At 38.2% G+C, this 23,348-nt stretch overlaps 3 protein-coding genes and 1 pseudogene across 3 annotated transcripts; 1 reads left to right on the forward strand and 3 right to left on the reverse strand.

The window, feature by feature from the left end:
- Positions 1-4,699: 4,699 nt before the first annotated feature.
- On the reverse strand, positions 4,700-7,405 carry LOC137711192 (1-aminocyclopropane-1-carboxylate synthase). Its single transcript, XM_068450400.1, has 4 exons — positions 7,096-7,405; positions 6,874-7,005; positions 6,607-6,767; positions 4,700-5,945 (listed from the first exon to the last, which is right to left on the reverse strand). Exons 1-4 carry the CDS (start codon positions 7,264-7,266, stop codon positions 4,946-4,948), a joined length of 1,464 nt encoding a protein of 487 aa, XP_068306501.1. The 5' UTR covers positions 7,267-7,405; the 3' UTR covers positions 4,700-4,945.
- A 4,645-nt stretch (positions 7,406-12,050) lies between these two features.
- Positions 12,051-14,191, reverse strand: LOC137711147 (2-C-methyl-D-erythritol 2,4-cyclodiphosphate synthase, chloroplastic-like). Its single transcript, XM_068450355.1, has 3 exons — positions 13,704-14,191; positions 13,463-13,593; positions 12,051-12,440 (listed from the first exon to the last, which is right to left on the reverse strand). Exons 1-3 carry the CDS (start codon positions 14,059-14,061, stop codon positions 12,207-12,209), a joined length of 723 nt encoding a protein of 240 aa, XP_068306456.1. The 5' UTR covers positions 14,062-14,191; the 3' UTR covers positions 12,051-12,206.
- Positions 14,192-14,992: 801 nt separating this feature from the next.
- LOC137711098 (DET1- and DDB1-associated protein 1-like) lies at positions 14,993-18,007 on the reverse strand. Its single transcript, XM_068450302.1, has 4 exons — positions 17,735-18,007; positions 15,785-15,845; positions 15,440-15,501; positions 14,993-15,303 (listed from the first exon to the last, which is right to left on the reverse strand). The coding sequence occupies exons 1-4, from the start codon at positions 17,816-17,818 to the stop codon at positions 15,214-15,216; spliced, it is 297 nt and encodes a 98-aa protein (XP_068306403.1). The 5' UTR covers positions 17,819-18,007; the 3' UTR covers positions 14,993-15,213.
- A 967-nt stretch (positions 18,008-18,974) lies between these two features.
- Positions 18,975-22,759, forward strand: LOC137711394 (G-patch domain-containing protein 1-like; annotated as a pseudogene).
- Positions 22,760-23,348: the final 589 nt, after the last annotated feature.

Genomic DNA, 23,348 nt, shown 5'->3' on the forward strand with positions numbered 1-23,348 from the left:
AAGAGCTATGAGAAGTTGTCAGTAGTGGGTATGTTGTACCCACTGCCGAGCAAGAAGCCGTATATACTGCGGATCAAAGGAACACTCTCAAGGACTTACGAAAGAAGGACCAAAAGGCGCTGTATCTTCTATACCAGGGTTTGGAAGATTCAACGTTCGAGAAGGTTGCAGAAGCAACAACGAGCAAGCAAGTATGGGATACACTCAGTACAATCTACAAAGGAGTAGATCGAGTCAAGAAAGTGAGGTTACAGTCACTTCGAGGAGATTTTGAAACTGCTCACATGAATGAAAGAGAGAGCATCTCCGACTATCACACAAGGCTCATTGCGATAGTAAATCAGATAAGGAGAAATGGAGAGAAACTCGATGAAGTACGAGTTGTGGAGAAAATCCTTCGATCACTCACATCCAACTTTGAGCATGTGGTGACTGCCATTGAGGAATCGAAGGATTTGGAGACAATGAGCACAGAGGAATTGCTAGGATCCCTCCTAGTTCACGAGCAACGCATTTAGAAGAATGCAAGTCCCACAACGCTAGAGCAAGCTTTGGAGTCAAAGTTGAATATTGACAAACCAAATGGAGGTCGTGGGCAGTGGAACTCACGTCGTGGGAGTTCATCCAACCGTAGCCGAGGACGAGCCCGAGGAAGAGGTCGAGGCTATGCACAAAATTAAGGTCAGTCTCAGGAGTGGAGATCTACTCGAGGAAAAGCGCATATCCAGTGTCACAACTGTAAGCAATATGGACATTATGCCAATGAATGTTCACATAAAAATGGTGAGCATGTCAACATGGCAGAATCAAGTGGAAATACTGATGAAGAACTTATAGTCTTGCTAGCACACCATGATTCCAGTAGCCAACAAGATGTTTGGTATTTGGACTCTGGTGCAAGCAATCACATGTGTGGAAAGAAGGAGTTTTTTGCCGAACTCAAAGATGGGGCCTATGGATCCGTAAGTCTTGGTGACTCCTCAAAGTTGCCAGTTGAAGGCAAAGGGAAGATCAAGATCATCCAGAAGGATGGTAGAGAAGAATACATCTCCGATACCTATTACATACCAGGTATGAAGAGCAACATTCTGAGCATTGGTCAACTGCTCCAGAAAGGGTACATTATACATATGGAGAATATGTTTCTCACTCTCAGGAATGCAAGGAGAAAGCTTATTGCACGTATTCGAATGTCAAAGAACCGGATGTTTCCGTTGAATTTGAACACAAAGATTGGAAGCTGCAACATCGGTGTAATGGAAGATGAGTCATGGAAATGGCATCTTCGATTTGGCCATCTTCATTTCAATGGCCTAAAGTTGCTGTCAAGTGGAGGAATGGTTCGTGGTCTACCCCAAATTGAAGCCACACGCCAAGTATGTGAAGGTTGTGTGCTTGGCAAGCAAGCACGACTATCGTTCCCTGTTGGTGATACATGGAGAGCAAAGGCACCACTGCAGTTGGTGTACACAGATATATGTGGTCCATTGGATCCCATGTCTTATGGAGGTAATAGGTATTTTATTACCTTCATTGATGATTTCAGTAGAAAGACTTGGGTCTATTTTCTCAAGGAGAAGTCAACTGCCCTAAAAATTTTCAAGGAGTTCAAGGCATTCACAGAGGCTGAAAGTAACCACAAGCTTGTGGCTGTGAGATCAGATAAAGGTGGAGAGTACACCTCCAATGCTTTCCAAGCATACTGCAAGGAGCAAGGAATTAGGCATCAACTTACTGCTGCCTATACCCCACAGCAAAATGGGATAGCCGAAAGAAAGAATCGAACCATCATTGACATAACAAGGTCCATGCTTAAGGAGAAGAATTTGCCAAAAGAATTGTGGGCAGAAGCTGTAGCTTGTTCGATTTATTTGTTGAATCGATGTCCAACAAAGAGTGTCAAGAGGATGACACCACAAGAGGCTTAGAGTGGGTACAAGCCGAATGTTGCACACCTAAGAGTTTTTGGGTGTGTTGCATATGCTCAGGTTCCAGAAGCCAAGAGGAGATAGCTTGATGATAGAGGTGAGAAGTGTGTGTTTGTGGGCTATAGTGAAGAGTCCAAGGCATACAAGCTCTACAACCTACTAACTGGCAAACTAGTGGTTAGTAGAGATGTCATCTTCAGTGAGGAAGAGACATGGAAGTGGAACAACAAAGAAGTCAGTAAAGAGAAGATCGTCTCCACTGATTTTGAAGAACCAGAAGTTGTACCACCTATTGAGCAACAGCCTGCTCAAACAATCACAACAACTCCAGTGCACAGAATTGCAAGGAGTGGTTCTACATCTAGTGAGGAAAGCAGCTCCTCAACTCCAGTGAGGTTAAGGAGTCTCACAGAGATTTATGGACAAGAAGAAGAAGAAACCAATTTTTTCTGCTTCTATGCAGACCACGAGCCTCTCTCATTCAATGAAGCTGTGGAAGAAGATTGTTGGAAGAAAGCCATGGAAGAAGAGATCCATGTCATCGAGAAGAATGACACTTGGGAGTTAACAAACCTCCCACCAAATCAGAAGGTTATTGGTGTCAAGTGGGTTTACAAGATCAAACGCATTGCAGATGGAAGTGTGGATCGATACAAATCAAGGCTTGTAGCAAAGGGCTACAAACAGAAGTATGGAGTGAACTATGATGAAGTCTATGCTCCAGTTGCAAGACTTGACACGGTAAGATTACTAATCTCTCTTGCCGCTCATCATAAATGGAAAATTTATCAACTAGATGTCAAGTCAGCCTTCCTTAATGGAGTTCTTGAGGAAGAAGTGTACGTGGAACAACCGGAAGGCTTCCAAGTACAAGGAGAAGAAGAAAAGGTGTATCATTTGAAGAAGGCTTTGTATGGCCTCAAGCAAGCACCACGAGCTTGGAACTCAAGGATTGACAACTACCTTCACCAAAATGGATTTCAGAAATGTCCATACGAGTATTCAGTTTACATGAAGAATGGTGCAAAAGGGGAGTTCTTAATTATTTGTCTCTATGTAGATGACTTGTTGTTTACAGGAAACAATGAAGCAATGTTCTGTGAGTTCAAGCAATCCATGTTCAGTGAATTCGAGATGACTGACAATGGATTAATGTCATACTTTCTTGGCATAGAAGTGAAGCAAGGAAGTGATGGTATCTACATTTCTCAACAAAAGTACATGAGAGATATATTGGAGAAATTCAATATGGACAAGTGCAATATTGTCAACACTCCAGTTGCAACTGGATTGAAGCTATCTAAGGAAGGAGAAGGTGAGTTTGTAAACTCAACCGTGTACAAAAGCTTGGTTGGAAGCCTAAGGTACCTTACAATCACAAGACCTGATATAGTTTATGGTGTTGGACTCGTGAGTCGATACATGGAAACACCAAAGGAGTCTCATTGGCTGGCCGCCAAGAGAATTTTGAGGTACATAAGAGGTACTCTAAACTATGGTCTGTTTAATAATTTTGGTGAAGATGCAAAATTATTTGGTTATTCAGATAGTGATTGGGGAGGTGACCAAGATGAAAGGAAAAGCACAACTGGCTATGTGTTTTTTTTTAGGATCAACAGCTTTCTCATGGACTTCAAAAAAGCAATCAATTGTTCCTTTGTCATCGTGTGAAGCCGAGTATGTTGCTATAGCCTCAACCGTGTGTGAGGCAATTTGGTTAAGAAATCGTCAGTGTGTCATCCACAAATGGAATCGACTGTGATTCATGTGGATAACGTCTCAGCTATCAAGCTTGCTAGGAATCCAATCCAACATGGAAGGAGCAAGCACATCGATACCAGGTTCCATTTTCTGAGGGACCATGTGAAGCAAAAGACAATCGAACTTGTCTATTGTCACACCAAGGAACAAGTGGCTGACATATTCACAAAGCCACTGCCAGTTGAGCCATTCAAGTTGCTACGTGAAATGCTAGGCATAAAGGCGTTTTAATTTGAGGAGGTGTGTTGGAAAATCAAATCAAAACAGGTTGTTAATGGTTAAAGCAAGCTGTTAGTTTCTTTCCAGGTTGTTTCCAGCAACTACAAAGATCATTGCTCCCTCCATCTGTTAGCCGAAAGCTGATTACAAGACAGCAGTGTGCTGCCATGTGATGTATTAGCCGAAAGAGTGTTGATTGCAAGCTGGAAAGATAGCTGCATATGTGTGCTAGACTGTCCAAAGTTCCTGCATGTGTTTTAAAGGGTGTAAAGATGTTAAACACCCCATTCATTGCATGTGTTGTTGCATTGTTTATTAATTTCTGTTTTGTATAAATAGGCCATCTTGCTAAGCTTTAGAGCATCCCATCCGAATCCCATTTCCCATTCATTTAATTTCAGCTTGTAAGCTATTGAGTTTGTAAACTCTCTTTTCATATATCTAAGTGCAAGTGTTTTACCAAAGCTTGTTGCTTCCCTCCTTTCTCTATTTCTCTATTTCTCTATTTCTTTCCTTGTCCAATTTTATTGAGAGTGAAAGTGAGAGGTGTGATAGAGTTTGTAAACTTATCACCCACATATTTTGGTATTGAGTTAGCAAACTCTTGTGAATACCAACAATGTCCAGCCCTAATAAATTATAATCTTAGGTATATCATCATATAAATGATTTCATTCTTATTTTGTTCTTCAAGAATATCTTCTTCACAATAATATTGATATAAAACAATCAACAATGAATTCTGTTTCTTGTAAGATAAATTGTTACAAACAGATACAAACTTTTGTCGTACAAAAAACAAATACAAACCTTTTTCACTGAGGTGAAAAAAGAAAAAATGAACTCTTCAGGGAAGAGAGGGTATAAAATGACCCGATATCTAAATTCCCATTGTGGCATTTGGTTCTTTTCCTATGAAAGAAGGTATCCACCACTCAAAATTCCACGAGAAAATAATGAACAAATTTTAATCCAGAAACTAAGGGGGAATAAATGCATCATGATCAACATTTGTAGCTGGGAGATCAGTCACTTCTCTAAGTGGCTCGAACAAGAGGCGACTGGGGTATCGGTGTATGAGGAGACATCATGCACGGAGACATCATGTTGTCATCCGTTCGCCGAGACTGAAAGCTGAGCCTAAGGTTGCTTTGCCATAACCTTTTGCTCTTCCTCGGCACAATTGCTTCCTTGTCTTGTAGCACAAAGGTTCGGATTCGTGTCAAAGCAACTTCCATGGTCTTGTCATCCATGTTGGCAAAGCAAACTCTGAACCAGCCCGGCTCGGGGCAGTGAAACGAAGAACCTGGTGACACATTGAGCTTAACTTCATGGATTATTGTACGCCACAACACCATCTCAGCTTCGAACGTCTGCTCCTTGAGCAGCCTACGCAAGTCCATCCATACGAAAAGACCGCCATTGCTCTTCAAGCAGCTTGTGCCGACTTGAGCAAGCTCCATTGTGAAGCGCATGTGCCTTGTTTTCAGCCTTTTAGCACTTTGTGCTATAAATCTCTCCACAAACTCATTGTCTGACAGCATTGATGCAATCAGATGCTGAGTTTGTGTCGAAACCAATCCAAAACTCGACATCTTTCGTGCGCAATTAACGACAGCGTCATTGTAGGAATATACGATGCCAACTCTGAAGCCAGGGAACCCCATGTCTTTTGAAAGACTGTACACAATGTGAATAAGATTGCGGTTGCATCCGATGTTTTCCTCTATGATCTCGGCTATGCTTATGAAACTTGGCTGACTGAACACGGTGGCAGCATAGATTTCATCGCAGACTAGGTGGATTTTCTTTTCGTTGATGAATGTCACTAAACTTCTGAGGGTATCTCGGTCAAGGACAGTACCTAAGGGGTTTGAGGGGTTAGTAATGAGCAAGCCCTTCACTCTGATGTTTGCAATCTGAGCTTTCTCATAGGCAGCTTCCAATGCTGCTCTGGTGACTTTGAAATTGTTGGAGCTGTCACAGGCAACCGGAATCAGTTGTACTCCCGTTCGCCATCCCAAATCTCGATCAAAACTGCAATAAAATAGCAAAAAAATTTAGCAAAATGCTGGACAATACATGTAACTGTTGTGAATAAGTTCAACTTTTAGTTGTATAATTCCATTAAAATGTTTTCGTATCTTCTAAAGCACTATCCTCGACTCAAACTTTGATGCCTTAACAGTTTTCATCAGAAAGATTTTACCATCATGGAAAATTCATCTTAAGTTGGAGGACTTATCTATACTCTAATTCGCCAGTTGGACATCCCAAACTAATAATGCAATATATTTGAACTCTTTCGCATGACACCACCGCATAATTGACCATGAGATGTCACATGTTGTGTAGGTAAGAATTGAATTCTATAAGAAACCAATTAGCTAGTACCAAGAAAGGGATGGATGCATTTACAAATAATAATGTCCAAAAGTTTGAACAGTTGTAAACTGTCCTTCTGAAGAAAATGGACCTCCTTTTTCCCCCAAGCATCTTTTTCCAGTTTGTCAAATTGTGTAACTCAATGCATTGTTCTAAGGCAATCAGTTGACCACCGAAGGCCAAGTTGGTCCAAAAATGATAGTAAATTAAAGGCCAACATCCACTTTTTAATTGCTAATTGTGGTATTAAACATATTATTAATTATTTTCTCCCTTCATCATATCAAACTTTGAAAACAATATCCAAACGAACCCTGGATAATAAGGAACGGGCACCAGAAATGCATCTCCAGGATCAGCCAAGCAAAAGGCTATCATCTCATGAGCTCCAGTAGCTCCTCCGCTCATAACAATCCGGTCGGCTTCGAATGTGACACGATTTCCTCTCACTTTTCCCATAAAATTTGCAACAGCCTGTAGATTATTTCACCAAAAAACTTAGTCAATATATAGCCAAAATGTTAATGAAATATTGCCAATTAAGATTATTGTATTATTGTAATATTACGTCAATGCATACATTTCTAAACTCTGGCAATCCATGATAATCCTGAAATATGGCTATGTCCTTGAATTCATTCACCCCTGCTTCTGTGCAAATGGAGGCTTCTGGATTGTTCAAAATCCACTCTTGGATCAAATCAAAACACATCTGCAGAAAGGAGAAGAAACCAAGAGTTAATTTCTTCGAAAATTGCCCAACTTAGAAAAGAATTAAGTTTTCGTTTTTGGAAATTCTTACTTGATTTTCTGCAAGACCCATCTGGATAACCCCATTAGGGTTCTTGGTGGGATGAAAAGGATCACTATCATAAGCCTTCCATCCATCAAAATATGGAGAGTTTTCGCCGTGGCCATTACCTGTTGCTATCTTAGACAACAGTTGCTGTTGGTTGCTCAAAGTAAACTCCATTGTTTAAATGCCTAAAAAATCCTTGCAATGCGGTTAGAATTCTGTCAAAAGTGTACGGAGAAGAGAAGAGCTAGAGGTCTAGGGTTTTGGGTAGTCTTACTGTGCTAAATGGTTTGCTTTCGACGGTTATTATGCAAGGCACAAAAAAAAACCGGATGTGTGATTTAGTTAATGCAGCTTCTTCAATTGTATTTATAAAGGAAGTCTGGTCTCAGATGGCTATGAAAAGTGAGAATCTGATGAAGCTTCCTATGATGGAGCAATATGGTTGCTATTCCTTAAACAGTATATATGAGATATAACCAGGACTTTGAAGCTTAGTTGGAAAAAAACACACACTTTCTTGGTCACTTCGTTTTTGCAAGGACAGACAAGACTAGTTTTGAAGGATGTGGATTCTCTCCCGACAAAGAGGATCCATTCTATTTGTTCATCGTACATTTTGTGATCAGTTTTTGTTAGGTACTCATTGTGTTAATTAATTTTAAATAAAAAATTCATAATGGCTACACGATGTACATTAAACGGATAGAATGTGAGGATCCCTAGAATTCTCACAAAGAGATCTAGATGGTATCCAAATCCAGTTTTGAAGGCGATTGTCAACCATCATCAATAACTTTGCCATTTAATATTCTGGATTAATCTGGTCTACATTTAGTTAAACCATCCTATTGGGAAGTTTATAGCAAAAAAACAATTCTATTAGATGATCAACACAGTCAATAAAGGTGATGTGGTATGACAAAATTACTTTTTAAATTTTCTATTTCATATGGATGACGTTGATCTGAGTATCTCAACACAAGTTTTTTTCAATGTTTGACCCACCAAAATTGCATCATATCCATCGAAGTTTAGGGTTGGTGTCTTGTTACTAGAGACTCCCCAAAGTTTCGGCTAAGTATAAATTATGAAACATTCGCCATTCCCAAGCATCATGTAGTAGTTGTCAAGATTTTCAAGTAATCTTCAGTGTGAATGGGATACACGCATGCTTGGTTTGAAATCTGGATCGAACAGAAAAACATCTTAGGATACTTGGTCCATCTAGAACGTACAACTTTTGATCCCATATATATTAAATTCAGGTTTTATTTTTTGGTGGAATAGTGCGCCATTTTTTCTGGTGGAATAATGCACCTCAGAATTGCTTTTCAACCAGATGTTTGAGAGTGCTAGTGGATTGATATCTGAGTCATATGATACGAGGCAAAACCACTAGCATTCATAGAATTTCTTGCTCGAACCCACCTCCGCTCAGCCTGGGAGTGTGGGTGTTTTATAAAAAAAAGGGGTTGTTGTTAGACGATCAATTTAAATAAATGATTAGATGAGTAATAAGGTACCATAAAATATCCCTTTAGTTTGCGAATTAAAGCTCTGAGATTGGGTAGGAAATCTCAATGTCGTTGTCGAGAATATAATACCTGAAACAAATATTTGGGGTTAGGTTAGGTTATAGCACATGGTGTCACTCCTGGCTCCACCCTTGTCTCTAGCAGATCATAGTGCATGAAAGGAGATTTAATGAAAACGCACACCATTTTTTTCTTTTTACACATTCTTATTTAATCATGTTTGTTGATTATGCTTAGTTTGTTCAATATGATAAAATTAGAAATGAGCATGAGAGTTCTATTCTTAAGAAGTTCATTCTGCAAACCAAACGTTCCTTAAGTTTAACTCCATTCATTGGTTGGTTCTATGGGTGGATTCAATCAAGAGTTTTAGGGATGAAAGTGGATCAAACCGAACCGTGTCCATTTTTATTGATTTGGCACCATTTTAATGTATGGTATATTTCTAAACGAAGACTATTTGAGTTCTTACATGGAAAAAGTCAATCTTTTTTACATGACGACGTGACATTATTTTACTGTACAAACAAAATAATATGAACGATTCATTATCTTTATTATGAACAAAAATATCATCTCTAGAAAAAAAATCATTCGATTGTGAGACCGTTTAATCATTTCTGTAAATCAAACAAATTGACTTTTAATCATGAGAATATTGTTTGGTACCAGCCGACTATTAGTTGTTCAACACACGGTTAAATGGTCTCCATGTTAAATGAATTTTTCTAAAAGTAATTTTTCGATAATAATTAAGAAAATAAACTGTTCAAGTTATGACGTTCGTACATTGAAATAATAACACATCGTTGTATATAATAATAAAAATAAAAATAAAATAAAATAAAACTCCAAAAAAGTTCATTCCGCGAACCAAACGGGCTCCAAGTTCGACTCCGTTCATTGATTCACTTAAAAAGAATTTAAAATATGGGTGGCTATCTGCTATTATTGTCATTTTTGTCAACGATATAGGGTGGCTATTGCTAACATTATCGGTCAAAGTTTGAGACTTTCTTCGGTCAGCATCTCCAGATGGTAACAAAGATTACTGCCATCAGTGCAGCAGAGTGTATCGTTGAACCGGCTTTGCTTTGTTTGGTTATATGGTCCACAGGTAGTGGAAAATATTTTCCTTTTTTTTGTCAAAGGTCATAAGTTAGAAATTGGAATGGTTCCACCTCCACGTGGGGAGTTGAAATTTTAATTCCAATTCAAATCTTTGCAAAAGTATCCCTGAACAATATTAATTAAGCAGAAAATTGCAGTCCATTGTATCTCTTTGAAATGGTCGAGCCCGGTTTGAGTAACTGGCTCTGCCTTCTGGGTTTGGAATCAATTTAGTCATGGATATTCAAAAGATTGTACGCCTCTCCTCTTCCCACATGGTTTTCATTTGTTTGTTCTTTTAAATTGTGAAAACTTTGAATAAATAAGAACACTTGAAAAAAGAAAACCTCACAAGAGATATATCCATGTCACATGCCATAAAGATTGATTCGTGTAAGAAAAATTCAATTCCCCATGGCGACAATAACTCATCGAAAATGATTTGTGCACTCTTTTTTCTCTTTCTGCACATTCATGTTTACGTTTGTTTTTGAGAAATTTTTGAAATGTCATATGAACTTATATATATTTATTAATTTGTCACATGAACTAAAAGTTTAAGGGATTTGTCATACTAACTTTTCGGAATCATTAATTTGTCATATCACCCTAACTCTGTTAAGTTTTTCATCCAAAATAAATCACGTGTTTTGCACATGAGTTATGTTCAGGGTTATTTCAGACTTTAAACATAAAGAATATCATCCAACTTTATCATGGACTGAAAGATTTCCCAATAAATAAAGATTTTTTAGTCGTCTTTACCTTTGAATCACAGAAAACCGAGTGCATGTCATTCCTCTTTTATGAACGGCAAACCCTTAGATTCTTGAAACAGATGTGTCATGGGATGAAAAGAGGTTTGTAAAAATAATTTTCCTTAGTAGGAACCCCACAGGTCACCAAGGTTCAACCTCGATTCCTAGCCTAGAAAATTTATGTTCTAACCCATAAATAATTTTTCTCCTCCAATGATTTTGCCTTAAAATTTCAACCCGAAATTATTAAAGAATAATTTTAGCCTAATTTTTTTCAATAACTTTTATAAAATAAAATTTATGTAGATTATCCTAATTTATTTTTATGAACATTTTAACTAATAGATATTTAAATTTCGATAAGTAATAAAAAAACCACTAAACCTGTCTCATTCTTACACATATGCACCATATGAAAGAACATGGGAAACCACACAACTTACCCCATTCTTAAACACAACTACATAGGTGGGTAGAAAGAAAAAAGGGAGGAATTGTTTGGCGAAAGTGGATTCTGCGTGAATGTTTGAACAAATATCTAGGTATTTATAGAGTTTTTGGGTGAATTTTGGTTTAAATAATTGCTTTAGTCGTTGAATCTGATTTTGGTTATATTTGTTTTTACCGTTAGATTTTCTTATATTCGATTACAACCGTTTGATTTAATGTATTTATAAATTTAATTTTTTAAATAAATTTGAATCTTGACAGTTGGTTGAACAAACAGTCCAACCACATGGACCTCGATAAAAAAAATAGTCGTTAGTCTTTTCGCAAGTAGCCCACAATGTCAACAACTAGGTCCTAGTGCTGAGTTGAGCCACTAACTTTGGGTTTTTTTGGGGGTTAAATTTGGCCCCAAAACATGTTTTAACCTAAAACCTTTTTCTAGCCCAATGATTGGAGAAATTTTGAGCGAATTTAAAACTTAAATTTTAAGCTTGAACCCAACAATTGTAGTTGGTCTAAAGAAAAAAAAAAAAACCTAAACTATATGAATGCATATTCAAACTTAGATGCCGAAGAAAAACACACTTCTCTAGTCAACTGGACTACGCCCAAGCCTCTCATGCCACCACCAAAAGATTTAATTTTCTCTTTTCAATCTTTTAATTATGAATTTAAATACCAAGTTTTTTTCTTTGGTATAATCAACCAAAACATTATGGCAAGCTTAAAAGCTTCAATATTTTCAACTCCATTCCAAGCCTGCTGATAAACATGGAAAAATTGGGATCTGTCAGATCAGGTTCAATGCATTTCAATCTTTTGGATTCCATTCCAACGTCCAAGTCGACTAAGCAATACCAAAAACGACTATCACAATCTAAAAGTGCTTACCTTGCGACTCATAAAAGCATAAGTGAATTCAAATTTGACAAACTGATTGGCCTTTGCAAACAAATTTCTGCACGTGTTTGTTTGATCAGCAACAAAACACATGGTTTCAAGTCCAAAGCTTGCCGACGGCAAAATTAATCTGTTACCGATTATATATCATGTCATGCTTGCATCATGTTGAAATATGATGACTGTTGCAAAGAAATCCAGAACAAGAGAAATAACTTTTCATATATGTGATTTCTCAGATGCACAGTCGTGTCGAGTACATAAATTGATTACCTATAAGTTGTATGCAGCACAGCGGCATACAACAGCCATGATAAACTACAATTGCAACGATTTCAGAACTGCAATCAAAGGCCTCTTTTTACTTTCTCATAAGAAGAACCACTGTGTGAGCTGCAATGCTTCGGTTTTCGCCAAGACTGTCCACCTTCTCATGAGTTTTAGCTTTGAGATTCACAATGGAGGGGTCTGCTCCAAGCAGCTTAGCTAAGTTGGCCCTCATAACCTCTTTGTGCGGGCTTAATTTCGGTCTTTGAAGAATCAAAGTAGCATCTAAGTTTCCAATCTCATAACCTGCTTCGTGCATCAATCTCACCTGAAATTATACCATATCACAGAATATAAGCACTCTTACATATTAAATACATTTTCTTTTACATTCTTCCTTGCAATTGCCATGTATAATAAATCATTCAACAACTCATGGTCTGTTTTGACAGAGTTACAACAGTTTTCCGTATTAAGGAAAATGATTTTTTATTTTTATTTTTTTAAACCATGAAATGTATGAAGATGGTGGTCCATGACAAGTTTTGCAGCCACGACCAAAGTCTTGAGACTCAGATTTGAGTCCCCGAGGTTGGAAGGCTCGTGAAACTGGATATTCGAGCAGAACAGGCAATCCATGTTTTGGACCAATGCCCGTACGTGCTCCTACATCACTCAAGACTTGAGACTCTAAGCAGGTATTTGGACTCCAGGGGCAGAAGCTCTGGAGTCTGGACAGAATATAGGGTCAAGACCTCGGGCCCTGAGGTCCAGTACTTGAACTGGAGCTCTGACCACCTCAAACTCAAAGTTCGGGTCTTGGGGCCTAGCAGTTCCCTGGACTCAAGGTTCAATGTTCTAATACATTCTTATTGTATTCAATGTTTCTGAATGCAATCTTATCGGAAAAGACTGAAATTTTCTTTCGTTTGAGAAGTTTCTAATAATTTTGACAATTTGTTGTAGTCCTCCAAATATTTATCACGATCACACAATTCAAAGCCCTCAACTATATTGCTTACTGCTTAGTTTGACTTCCCTTTCTACACACCTTTGTTAATTTCTAACCTTCGGATTCAAAGAGAATCAAAGCACAAATAAACAAGGGTGTGCATGTGCAGAAAAAACTAAAGTGTGCGGAAATCATTTCCCATTATTTGTTCATATCATAACCAGCACACAATCAGATTTTTTTTCATCCCAAGTGTTACAATTCATCGAAAGTAATGATTACTGAAAACCCAAAACATAAAGTTTACACACCCGCAAGCTAAATGAAACCTTAAACTCAACGAAAAAAGCTCAAATGAATCAAAACCAGCAAGAACGATGAGGAGGAGGATAACTTACAGCTTCTTTGATGAAAACAGAGGAAGCTGCACCCCTCCACTTAGGATCCGAATCCGGGAATATCTGCCCGATATCCGGAAGCCCCAACGCCCCCAATATCGCATCCACCACACAGTGAAGCAACACATCTCCTACACACACAAAAATCAATTCGAAAATTCAAAATTGAATCCAAAGTTTGCAACTTTAAATACAAAAAGTGAAATTACAGGAAGAAAAAGCAGATTAATGGAGGGATTACCGTCGGAATGCGCCTCGCAGCCTCTATCGTGGGGTACGTCGATGCCGCCGATTATCAGAGGGTACCCGGGCTCCAGCCGGTGCAGGTCGAACCCATGCCCGACCCGAAAAGGCAAGAGCTTGGACGGAGTGGCGGGAGCCGGGACCTGGGCGACCTCGAAGGTCGTGCTCGCGGAGGCGCAAAATACAGGCCTGCGCGTCGTTTTGGGGGTTCGGAGAGACAGAGGAGTCAAGGATGGTTGAAGGCTGTAGGGGTTTAGGGCGGGGAGGTGGGAGCGAGGAAGAGAGCGGGTGAGTGGCTTGGTGGTTGTGGCGGTGGTGATTGAGGAGGCGCACGGTGGAGTAGGTGCCATGGCCATAGCTGAAGGTTTGGAGCTCTGGCACAGGACTCGATACGACGGCGTTCTTGTGTATCTGGTTTCTGTCAGTGTTCGTTATAGCTGAGCCAGCGGGACCCACTTTTTGTCTCAACTGAAATTCGAGTGTTCAGTGGCATATTCTTCAGTTTCCTAACTTGGTAAGGAAATTATTTATTAATAAGGTAAGGATTAGATGCTCGAAGACAACAAAATTGTTGGCAGCAAAAGAGGGATTGGCTTTTACATACGACGCGAAGGCAATATGGTGGCTTATGAATCGGCGAATATGGACTTAGCAACGGAGGATTTAACCCATGGATGGATGGAGGATGAACTAGTTTTGTTATCTCCATTTCTGAAAATTGATTCGGAGAATAATAATTACAATTTTGGCAGTGTAAAATTGCCAAATACAAAGACAAACAAGCCTTGTATGTTGGTATGTTTATTTTCTTTCATGAGGAAAATTTGCTTATCACAAGTTCACATGAACCCCTCTTTAATCATCTCGTCAAGCGACTCTGAGATAGAGGTAATATGAACCCATTTCATATAAGAATCATTTCTGCACCTAAATTTATGCATTCATTTTCTGCGAGGAACATGGTTCCTCTCTCAATGACATTGTTTGGTATACAAGATTGAATTGGAATGGATAAGTAACTATTTTCACGATATGTTTGTAAGGAATGAAAATTATGTGGCAAACTTGGTGGTAGGAGATTTTGATTACTTTACAAGAAAAACTGTCCATTCCATTCCAATCCTTCCGAAATGTGCGAATTAGAAGGGATAAGTTTTCTTCAAGTCTAATCCCCTCGTTGAAAAATCATTCCCCTTCTACCTTCAAAACACCTTGAATTTAGAGGGTTATCCATTCCAATCCAATCTCTGTACCAAACAAAGCCAATGGTGCTAAGGCAAGAGAATATAAAGCAAAGCATGTATCTAACGATTTCATTCCTTTTTAAGCTGTATAACTTGGTTTACACACACAAACGTGCAAGCATTAACCTCTTCTGTCTGCGACGAGGCACACACCGTGCATCTTGACACTGACAATACTATTCACATTGATGGGTTTGCTTGAGCTTCTAATTTTCAGCATCAAACAAGTCATGCCCATTTGGAAAGTGCCAGAGGCAGTTTAGCTTATTGGGCAGTATCTGAGACAGAATACCTGCGTTGCTTGCATACAGGCTCCGGTGAGAGTTTTTCGGGCGCTGCCCTCTTTTGTCTCAACTGCAATGAAAAAGTCCGTGAAAAACTAGAAGAAAGCCTCTCTCTCACTCTCTCTCAATCATGTGTATGTATGTAAGCATTCATGTGAAAAGGGGGAAACCGGGCGTGAAGTGCGGATGTAATGCTGATCACTTACCTTCTCTTCAGAATGCTGATACATGTGCCTCAAAAGGATATTCTTGGCTTCATTAGTTATCACTGCAAAGGGGTTTTGATAGGTCAATTTCACGTTGTCAAACTACACGATTTCGCATTGCCTAAAGAACATCTAGAGTCAAAACCACGTCCAGAACAGATCCACTTCCAGTTTTCAGGATTTAATTTAAAAAGCTTAACTAACTAGAATGGACCTTTCTTAAAGAGTCACAATAATACAACACGGAAAGGAAAATTAATCAACAGAAATGGGAAAAGTAGGGAAATAATAGAAAAGAATAACAATCCAGAATGAAACACTAGGGAAATACAAATTCATTAATACCTTGATCAGGTGGCGGAAGAGTCCGGTCGTGAGTAGGATAATAGGTTGCAGGTGTCATTTTCTACAGACAAAAAAGGAAGCATTACTTAAAAAGAAGAAAAGAATGCATTTGACTTTGATCAATTTACATCATAGCATAACTCATAACATCTTCTCGTTTTCCTTTTTTCTTTTGGCTGCTAAAAGAACAAGAAAACAATAATTAGATTGATTATATCCCTTCAGTTTTTGAAGATGCATCTACGAGTACCCTAGGGACCCACGAAAGGCTATAAATATTACTTGAGCAATGAACATTCCATCCTAATCTGGGGCTGTGACCAAAAGCAGGTCCAACGGCAAAGCAGCCAGCACTCTTCAGCTGTAATTAAATTGTTTATAATTCTATTAGCAGAATATAAGCTCAAATATATACTGGTCTCGTGGTTGGAACAGAGAGATAATTTTCATTAGATAGGCTCGTTTCACCACATCAACACTAACTCAAGGCAAACAATGGCTGATACCCACCAGAATGTATGAACGTATGACTCAGAATCATCACGAAACAACCCTTTACCAAAAATCATGCTTCTCTCTATAATTAGAGTATGAGATGTAAAGAGCATGTGTAATTTTCTCCGACTTACTATATTTCTATGTTTGTAACATTGTAACGTTTTCAGTGATTATATCCTAGTGGCCCACAATGCCAGCTCAATTGGTTTGAAACAAATCCAAAATTCAGTTTCCAAGCTATAGCACATATCAACCATTTCCAGAAAAAGCTCAAGCACTAGATGTTTATGTTGAAAATTAAACATGGCAGTGGACAATTCATTCCGTCCCAGGCCCGATTTGTTCATACACACTTCATGTGCCCTAAAATAGCTAACCACACATGTTGGACTTAGTTCCACTATACGTGAAGGGCAATGATGAGAATATAGTAACCACACATCTCACACTTTAAACTTGAATAAGGTCTCTCCACCCGTTACCAATTGGTTTTGGTTTTGGGTTGGTTTTGACAAGAACTCGCCAATCAGAAGACAAGAAAAGCGCCTTATATCTGACAGGTTACGGGGATATTCTCTATAGCCCAGATTCAGGAAAGCAAAACTAATTTAGGACGCTCTTTAAATGCTAGTATTTCTACCTTAACTAAGAAAGCCAGTGACAGCTTCATGCAAATGGAAATTAACCATGTAACTTCAATCTGAATGTTAAAAATTATGAGATATTGCATAGCTATGAATTATGCTTCTGATTTCAAAATTCTTACGAACTCTATGAGAAATGAGCAATACAGTACAGTATATCGTAACTGGAACAAAGCACCAATCTTGATAATTACACTTATATAAGATCAATGCAATAACAAAGCACGAAACTTTTAGAGATCAGTGAAGTGATTAACAGAAATATCGTACGTAATTTAGAGCAAAATATTACAAATCACAAGCAACAACAGCTTATTGTTCATTGATCACAAAATCAAACATATAGCATAATTCAAGACGATGATCCAATTCCAAACAGTCGCACTATCTTAACCAAATATCATTAAGCCGATTTCAGGATTGTGACATTCAACAAAAGTGGTAAATTTATGACCTGAAATTCTATATTTATATTAAGCTACAAACACCTTACCATTACAAAATTACAACGACATTGCTGCAACATCAATTACCATAAACATAGAAGCAAAATCTGCACAAAAATCTCCTAGTTATAATTAATTACAAAAATCACTCCAAATTTCCTATGAAATTCAAACAGGTCGCAGAAATAAACTTGATGCAGACAGAAAAACCAGAATTCCTCACCCTTAACTGAATTAAGAACTACCCAATTCAGAAAAAATCAAGAACTTCAACAAAAACGAAATCTCTGCACGATTATTCAGCTTGAATAAGAAGGTGGAAAAAGGGGTTTGATTCAGAATTTCAGAAGGTGAAAACTCACAGAAGGGTTTGAAGGATCGGATGGTCGGAGCTGGCTGAAGTTGTGAGGGTTGTACGACGGCCAGTCACCGAACAAAGACCCCATCAAAAATGCACCTCAATCTAGGGACACGCGGGTTCTAGAACACGCTGGCGAAGCAGAGGTGCGTCCGGTGATTGTTTGCCATGTTTATAAAGGAAGGACAGGAGGACCCTATGTCCTGTGTGCTGTGCCACCTCTCCCACCCACTGTCCTAATTTGTAAATGAGGAATAATTCTCTTTCATTGTTTATCGTCCTAAGGTGGTTGAAAACTTTGGCTAGATTTATTTGTTGGCTCAGCTACTGACATAAATAGTACATTTGAACTCACATGCCCCTTATCACAATACTGAATAAGTGTTGAGCTTTGCATGACGGTATAAGTTCAAATCTTATTTCAAAATTGTAATGGCCATTTGATTTTGATTTTGATCAAAAAAAGAGTAAACGGTTCAAAATTCAACAGAACTGTAGTCAATTGGTTTGGTTACAATTTTGAGTTTTTGATTTTTTTTTGTTTTTTGTTTTTTGTAAATTGGTTATAAATCGAATCAAACCGACATCTTATATATTTATTTCACTTCTATAGTTCTCTTATTGGCTAATAATTAGAGAAGGATGTCGAATTTAAAGGTCGATAGAACTTTGAAGTTATTGATTCTTGAGTTGTAACTATATTTGTTGCTATACTTTGAGGTTTGGTCACATATTGAATATTAGGATTATTTAGCAATAATGTTGTAATTGGGCTGACAAAGTCCAAAAAGATGTAAAGAAAATAATTAGTTTTGATCCAAATCGTATGAAAGTGTCACAAAATTCAAATTTTAGGTATGGTGAAATTTAACTTTCACCATTTCAGGTTAAGCAGATCATTTATGATGAAGTGGATGGGCTTCAAGAAAATGAATCGGAGTTCTTTACAGAGTGAAACCATGCATTATCAGACACGAGATAAATATTCCAAAAAACAAGGCTTTTCCAAATAAGCCAATTCATTTGGAACCCTGCTGATCCACTTCTTTGTATTCAAATTTCAAAGACCAGTGTATATTTTCACATCGAAAATTATTTGCAGATGAAGAGATGTCAAAACCTTATTTAGAGGTAGTAAAGTGAGATGTGAGTTGTGAATAAAACCCGTTCAGAAATTATGAATTATGTTCCAAAACCATATTTGAATGCCAAACGGCCCAAACCTTTGTACCTATATTTTGACTCGCGAGTCCGAAACCCAACCCAAACAAGTTGGATAACCCGAAACGACCTCGTATTGTGTTCCACCGAACACCGCACCATCGCAGTCCCTGAGTTCCTCCATTAGGTTTGGAGCTTTCGCTCCGCAACTTCCTTTTTCTCTCTACTCCTCGACACCCGGAACAAAAACAGAGACGGGCGCAAATCGTGGCTGGTGGGTCGCCGGAGTCAGAGAAGCAAAACCCTAACCATGGCGGCCCCCGAAGCCCCTCTCTGTTACGTTGGCGTCGCCAGAAAGTCCGCCGCTTTCCGCCTCATGAAACAAATGGTGCTCCCCTGCCTCTCTTCAGTATAATCCCACATGCTTTTCAAATTTTCTTTTCCATTTTAATTGGGCTTTTATTTTTACTGAAGTTAATTACTAATTGGGGTTTTGTAAATATAGGGATGGGAAGAAGGAGAAGGTCTTGGGAAAGACAAGCAGGGGATCAAAGGTTACGTACGAGTAAAAAACAAGCAGGACAATGCTGGTTTGTCCTATCTCTTTCTATATATACATATACGTATATGTGTTTGTGTTTATATGTATGTTATCATTTCAATTTTCTGCTTGTTGAGTTGCTTGTTTGAAGTAAGAAATTATCTTGGAAATGGCAACTTTTTTATTTATTATTATTTGGTTTTTGGTGAATGGAAACAGAAAAATTGTAGGTCTGTGTTAATATGATTGTATTGAATAGGTGTTGGTGTAGAGAAGCCTAACCAATGGGCATTCGATACGACTCAATTCGATAGCATCCTTAAAAGATTGAAAGTTGTAAGCTTTTTACATTTTCTTGAAACCTAATTCAATCAATTTCAAGTATGCTTTAAGCTTTCCCGACGTGTGGCATATGGTGTTTATTTGTTAGTTTTTCTTTTGATTGGCAGCAAGCAGCGCCACCCAGTGATGAAGGTATGTATGTGCCGAGATTAACTAGGGTATTGTATTTGAGGAATGTGAAGAATTATGATATGGTAGTTTGAGGAGTATTGTCTTTGTTTGTCTTATAGTTGGTGAGGCGAACGCCACTCAAGAGGAAAGTGATACTGAATTGCCTCGTGATGTTAAGGAGCCAGTTGCCAAGGCTACTCGACCACAGGGAAGGTTGGTTTTTAATTCTTTGGAAATTATTGATTTTTCATTACTAGATGTTTTATTGATGCTAAATCATTTCTGCCTGTTGTCTATGAATATCAGATATAGGAGAAGAGAACGAGGAAAGCTTGTCAATGCTTATTCTTCTAAGGATATTGAAGGAATCCTTGTACGATTTAACTACTGAAAAATATTTCTTGCAAAATGAGTAGTCAGAAGGGAGTGCATTTATGTCATTACTAACCGTGGTGTTACATGCATGCTGCAGGTCAGAAGGGCAGCGTCTCCAGGGATTAATTTCGATCTGGATGGAGAAGTAGAGTCAGACAAGGCATTTGAGATTCAAGTTATTTGCCCTGAAGGTAATAACCTGGAGTAGATTTACATAGAAGGAAGTTAAGCATTTAGTAGTTCAAATCATGAGTTGACTCCTACAATCAATGGACCAGATACCTGATTGTTTGTTTTTATTACCATGATACCTGATTCTTTGTTTTTATGCATAAAGATAATCAATTCGGTCGTTGTGGTCGGACTCTATTATGGATTTCTGACCACATTCCCCATAGGACCCTCTTATCTCTTCCTTCTCCGAGCTCGGGGCTAGGAAGGGAGACACCCGAGGCCCAATCAAATAAAATAAAAGTTTAGGGTTATCCATGAAACACCACCACCGAAACTCTTATGTTAGCCATACTTTAGTAACCTTTGTTGAGGCTGGAGAATGCTCTTCAAGGTGACCCCATAATATTTATTTTGTTGAGCATCTACAATTTAATGGTAAATTAGATAGAACACCTCAGCAACTATATGTTTAAGAGAAAAACACTTCAAGAGATCAATAGTAGAACAACCCTCATTTATCTACTTGTCATGCTCTAACTTATTCGTGGTTGTCAAATACCTTTGGTGTTATGAAGTAAATTGGGCTTTTCTCTAAAATATTGAGTTTGAAGTGTTTTTCACTAAACTGTGATGTTATAAAAGGCTTAAATATGAACAGCCCACAATTTACCATCACGTTCTACTGTTTTAGTTTAAGGTAGATTCTTCTGTGTTAAAAGAAAGTAAATCTTTGTATGAAGTTTTTATGAGATTACTTTTTTTTTTTAATGGTTGTGCTTTTTGGTTGCTTGCTTGAACCATTGTTTTGTGTAATGATCTTATCACATTGTTACAGGAGAAGCATGCAAAGAAATTCCTTCAGATTGGTGGGGCCGTAAATATGGGTTTACCCGCGGAGGTTTGCTTGGAGCAGAGATGAAAAGAAGAAAATTAGAAATGTCTGAAAATGGTAATGAGAGAAAAATGTTTTACGAGGATGATCAAGTAAATCTTTACAATCTTGTTCAGGTAGGTACTTTCCTGGTTGGATCCTTTTTCTTTAACATGCATTACTTAAAAGAGTTGCATTATCGGTAAGACCATCTCTATGTGCGCATCTTATGTTTCCAGGATAAATCCACAACTGGAAAGCAAGGACTAGGCATCAAGGACCGGAAAAAGAAAGTAGCCGGTTGCTACTTTGAGGGGAAAAAGACCTCATTTAATGATAGCGATGATGAAGATTCTACTGATCTTGGTTCCCCTGTGAAACAAGAGAAGATGACTTGTTGAAAATGGAAATTAGCAATGAACCAAAAATGAAGCTAAAAAAGCTTTGTAAACAGCTCGTTCGTCAGGTGAGTCCTCCAAAATTGCACTTGTGATTCGCAGAATTTCTCCGGCACTAATTCTATTCCATGCCCAGGCACCTGGAGAGTCACTGAAGCTGAAAACGTTGAAAGCTTTGATCGATGAACATTCATCTTCTGTTTTCTCGAACTTTTCTTCAAAGAGAGATGCTCTTGCTTACTTGAGACAAAAGGTATGGTCTCTGTTTTTGTTTGAGCTAAGAAATATTATGGCCTCGTTTGGTGGTTAGTATTGGATTGGATTGGATAATTCAAAAGAGTCAATGTATCTTGAAGCGGGAAATGGATGTCATCTTCTAAATCTGTCCAAATTGAAATTAGAGGTTGGATTAGAGATAGAAGGAAACTTTGACTAGATTTTAAAGTTGACATCCATTTTTTGCTTCAACATACATTGAATGTGGTGGCTAATCCAATCCAATACAAGCGAACAAAAACGAGGCATAGAATGCTTTTGTAAAATCCTTGGACCTCGTAAAGTTGCACTTATCTCACTACTATTGAGGGGGTGCTCGGTCACCGATACATGGCAAGGAATCATGCCCTTTCTGAATTTGGAGTTTTTTATTTTTTTTATTTTTCAGTTTCTTGTCTAATTTTTTGTGTCTATGCAAGCAATGAATTTGTTGATTTTGTGTGCAGCTGGACGGCAGCAAAACTTTCATGGTGGAAGGAAAAAAAGCAAGTCTCAGGTCGAGGAGGGGCTGAAGATTTTGTTAAAGAATATTGAGAGGTCATTCTTTTTCTTATCCGATTTTGAGATTTCCGCATCGTGATTCGTACATTTGCAGATAAGTCTAGTTCACAATTAAATTCATATGGGGATCACCCGGAGTAAAATCAAAGTGTCATTTGTACTTCTGTTGATTCCATTTTGGTGAGAGGATATGACTATTGTAAACATTATTTGTAGAGTTGTTTTCACTTTTTTATGATTGTTAAATAACATAAGAGTATGCAATTCGTTTTTATTTTTTATTTTTTATTTTTTATTTTTTATATCAGTGATTTCGTTGTCATTCGCTTTCTGTTGTCACCATCTCAAGGCTACAATGCAACCCAAAGCCTACACTTTACATGGCTAGAAGTGCCGAGTTACAATGATAATTTTGGGCTTTCTTAGCAATCTGGAGATCCTTAGGTTTCAGTGGAACTAAAGCTTGTTCGGGTATGAGCTCTACGTCTTCGCCTCGCAGCCTTAGCCACTTCACGTTGCAAGCTAAAATACACCATAAACGGATCGATCTTTGTAAGTTTCTACGTAAGAACAAATTGTAATTCAGCAGCATATTACACAAGAAAATACCGTACCTGTAACCCGCCAGGCCCATCCCTATGCTTCCGAACTTTGAAGCTGCATAAAATAGCTAACCCAGCCGGGTTCCTTCAAAAAATTTCCATGATGATTTATGAACTCTCTTGGATCCTGAAATGGTCCCATGATTTCGATGAAGATTATGATGACGCTTGGAGCTATGTTCCTCAGCTAGACAGAAGGATTTATGTTCGTTGGTGGGCAAGTTTAATCTAGAACACCTGAAGCCTCATTCCTTTTAGGTCAGAAG

This window comes from Pyrus communis, chromosome 12 (genome assembly GCF_963583255.1).
Source record: "Pyrus communis chromosome 12, drPyrComm1.1, whole genome shotgun sequence".
In the NCBI taxonomy this organism is placed as follows: Eukaryota; Viridiplantae; Streptophyta; class Magnoliopsida; order Rosales; family Rosaceae; genus Pyrus; species Pyrus communis.

What these genes read in the sequence shown, in the direction of transcription:
- LOC137711192 (XM_068450400.1), bottom strand. Translation starts at nt 7,266, where the DNA reads ATGGAGTTTACTTTGAGCAACCAACAGCAACTGTTGTCTAAGATAGCA. An exon ending in TGGGTCTTGCAGAAAATCAA is followed by an intron (nt 7,006 to 7,095) that starts GTAAGAATTTCC and finishes TCCTTTCTGCAG; the next exon opens with ATGTGTTTTGATTTGATCCA. An exon ending in GATTGCCAGAGTTTAGAAAT is followed by an intron (nt 6,768 to 6,873) that starts GTATGCATTGAC and finishes AATAATCTACAG; the next exon opens with GCTGTTGCAAATTTTATGGG.
- LOC137711147 (XM_068450355.1), bottom strand. Translation starts at nt 14,061, where the DNA reads ATGGCCATGGCACCTACTCCACCGTGCGCCTCCTCAATCACCACCGCC. An exon ending in CTGCGAGGCGCATTCCGACG is followed by an intron (nt 13,594 to 13,703) that starts GTAATCCCTCCA and finishes TTGTGTGTGTAG; the next exon opens with GAGATGTGTTGCTTCACTGT. An exon ending in CTGTTTTCATCAAAGAAGCT is followed by an intron (nt 12,441 to 13,462) that starts GTAAGTTATCCT and finishes GTATAATTTCAG; the next exon opens with GTGAGATTGATGCACGAAGC.
- LOC137711098 (XM_068450302.1), bottom strand. Translation starts at nt 17,818, where the DNA reads ATGGGGTCTTTGTTCGGTGACTGGCCGTCGTACAACCCTCACAACTTC. An exon ending in CCGATCCTTCAAACCCTTCT is followed by an intron (nt 15,846 to 17,734) that starts GTGAGTTTTCAC and finishes TTTTGTCTGTAG; the next exon opens with AAAATGACACCTGCAACCTA. An exon ending in ATCAGCATTCTGAAGAGAAG is followed by an intron (nt 15,304 to 15,439) that starts GTAAGTGATCAG and finishes TTTTCATTGCAG; the next exon opens with TTGAGACAAAAGAGGGCAGC.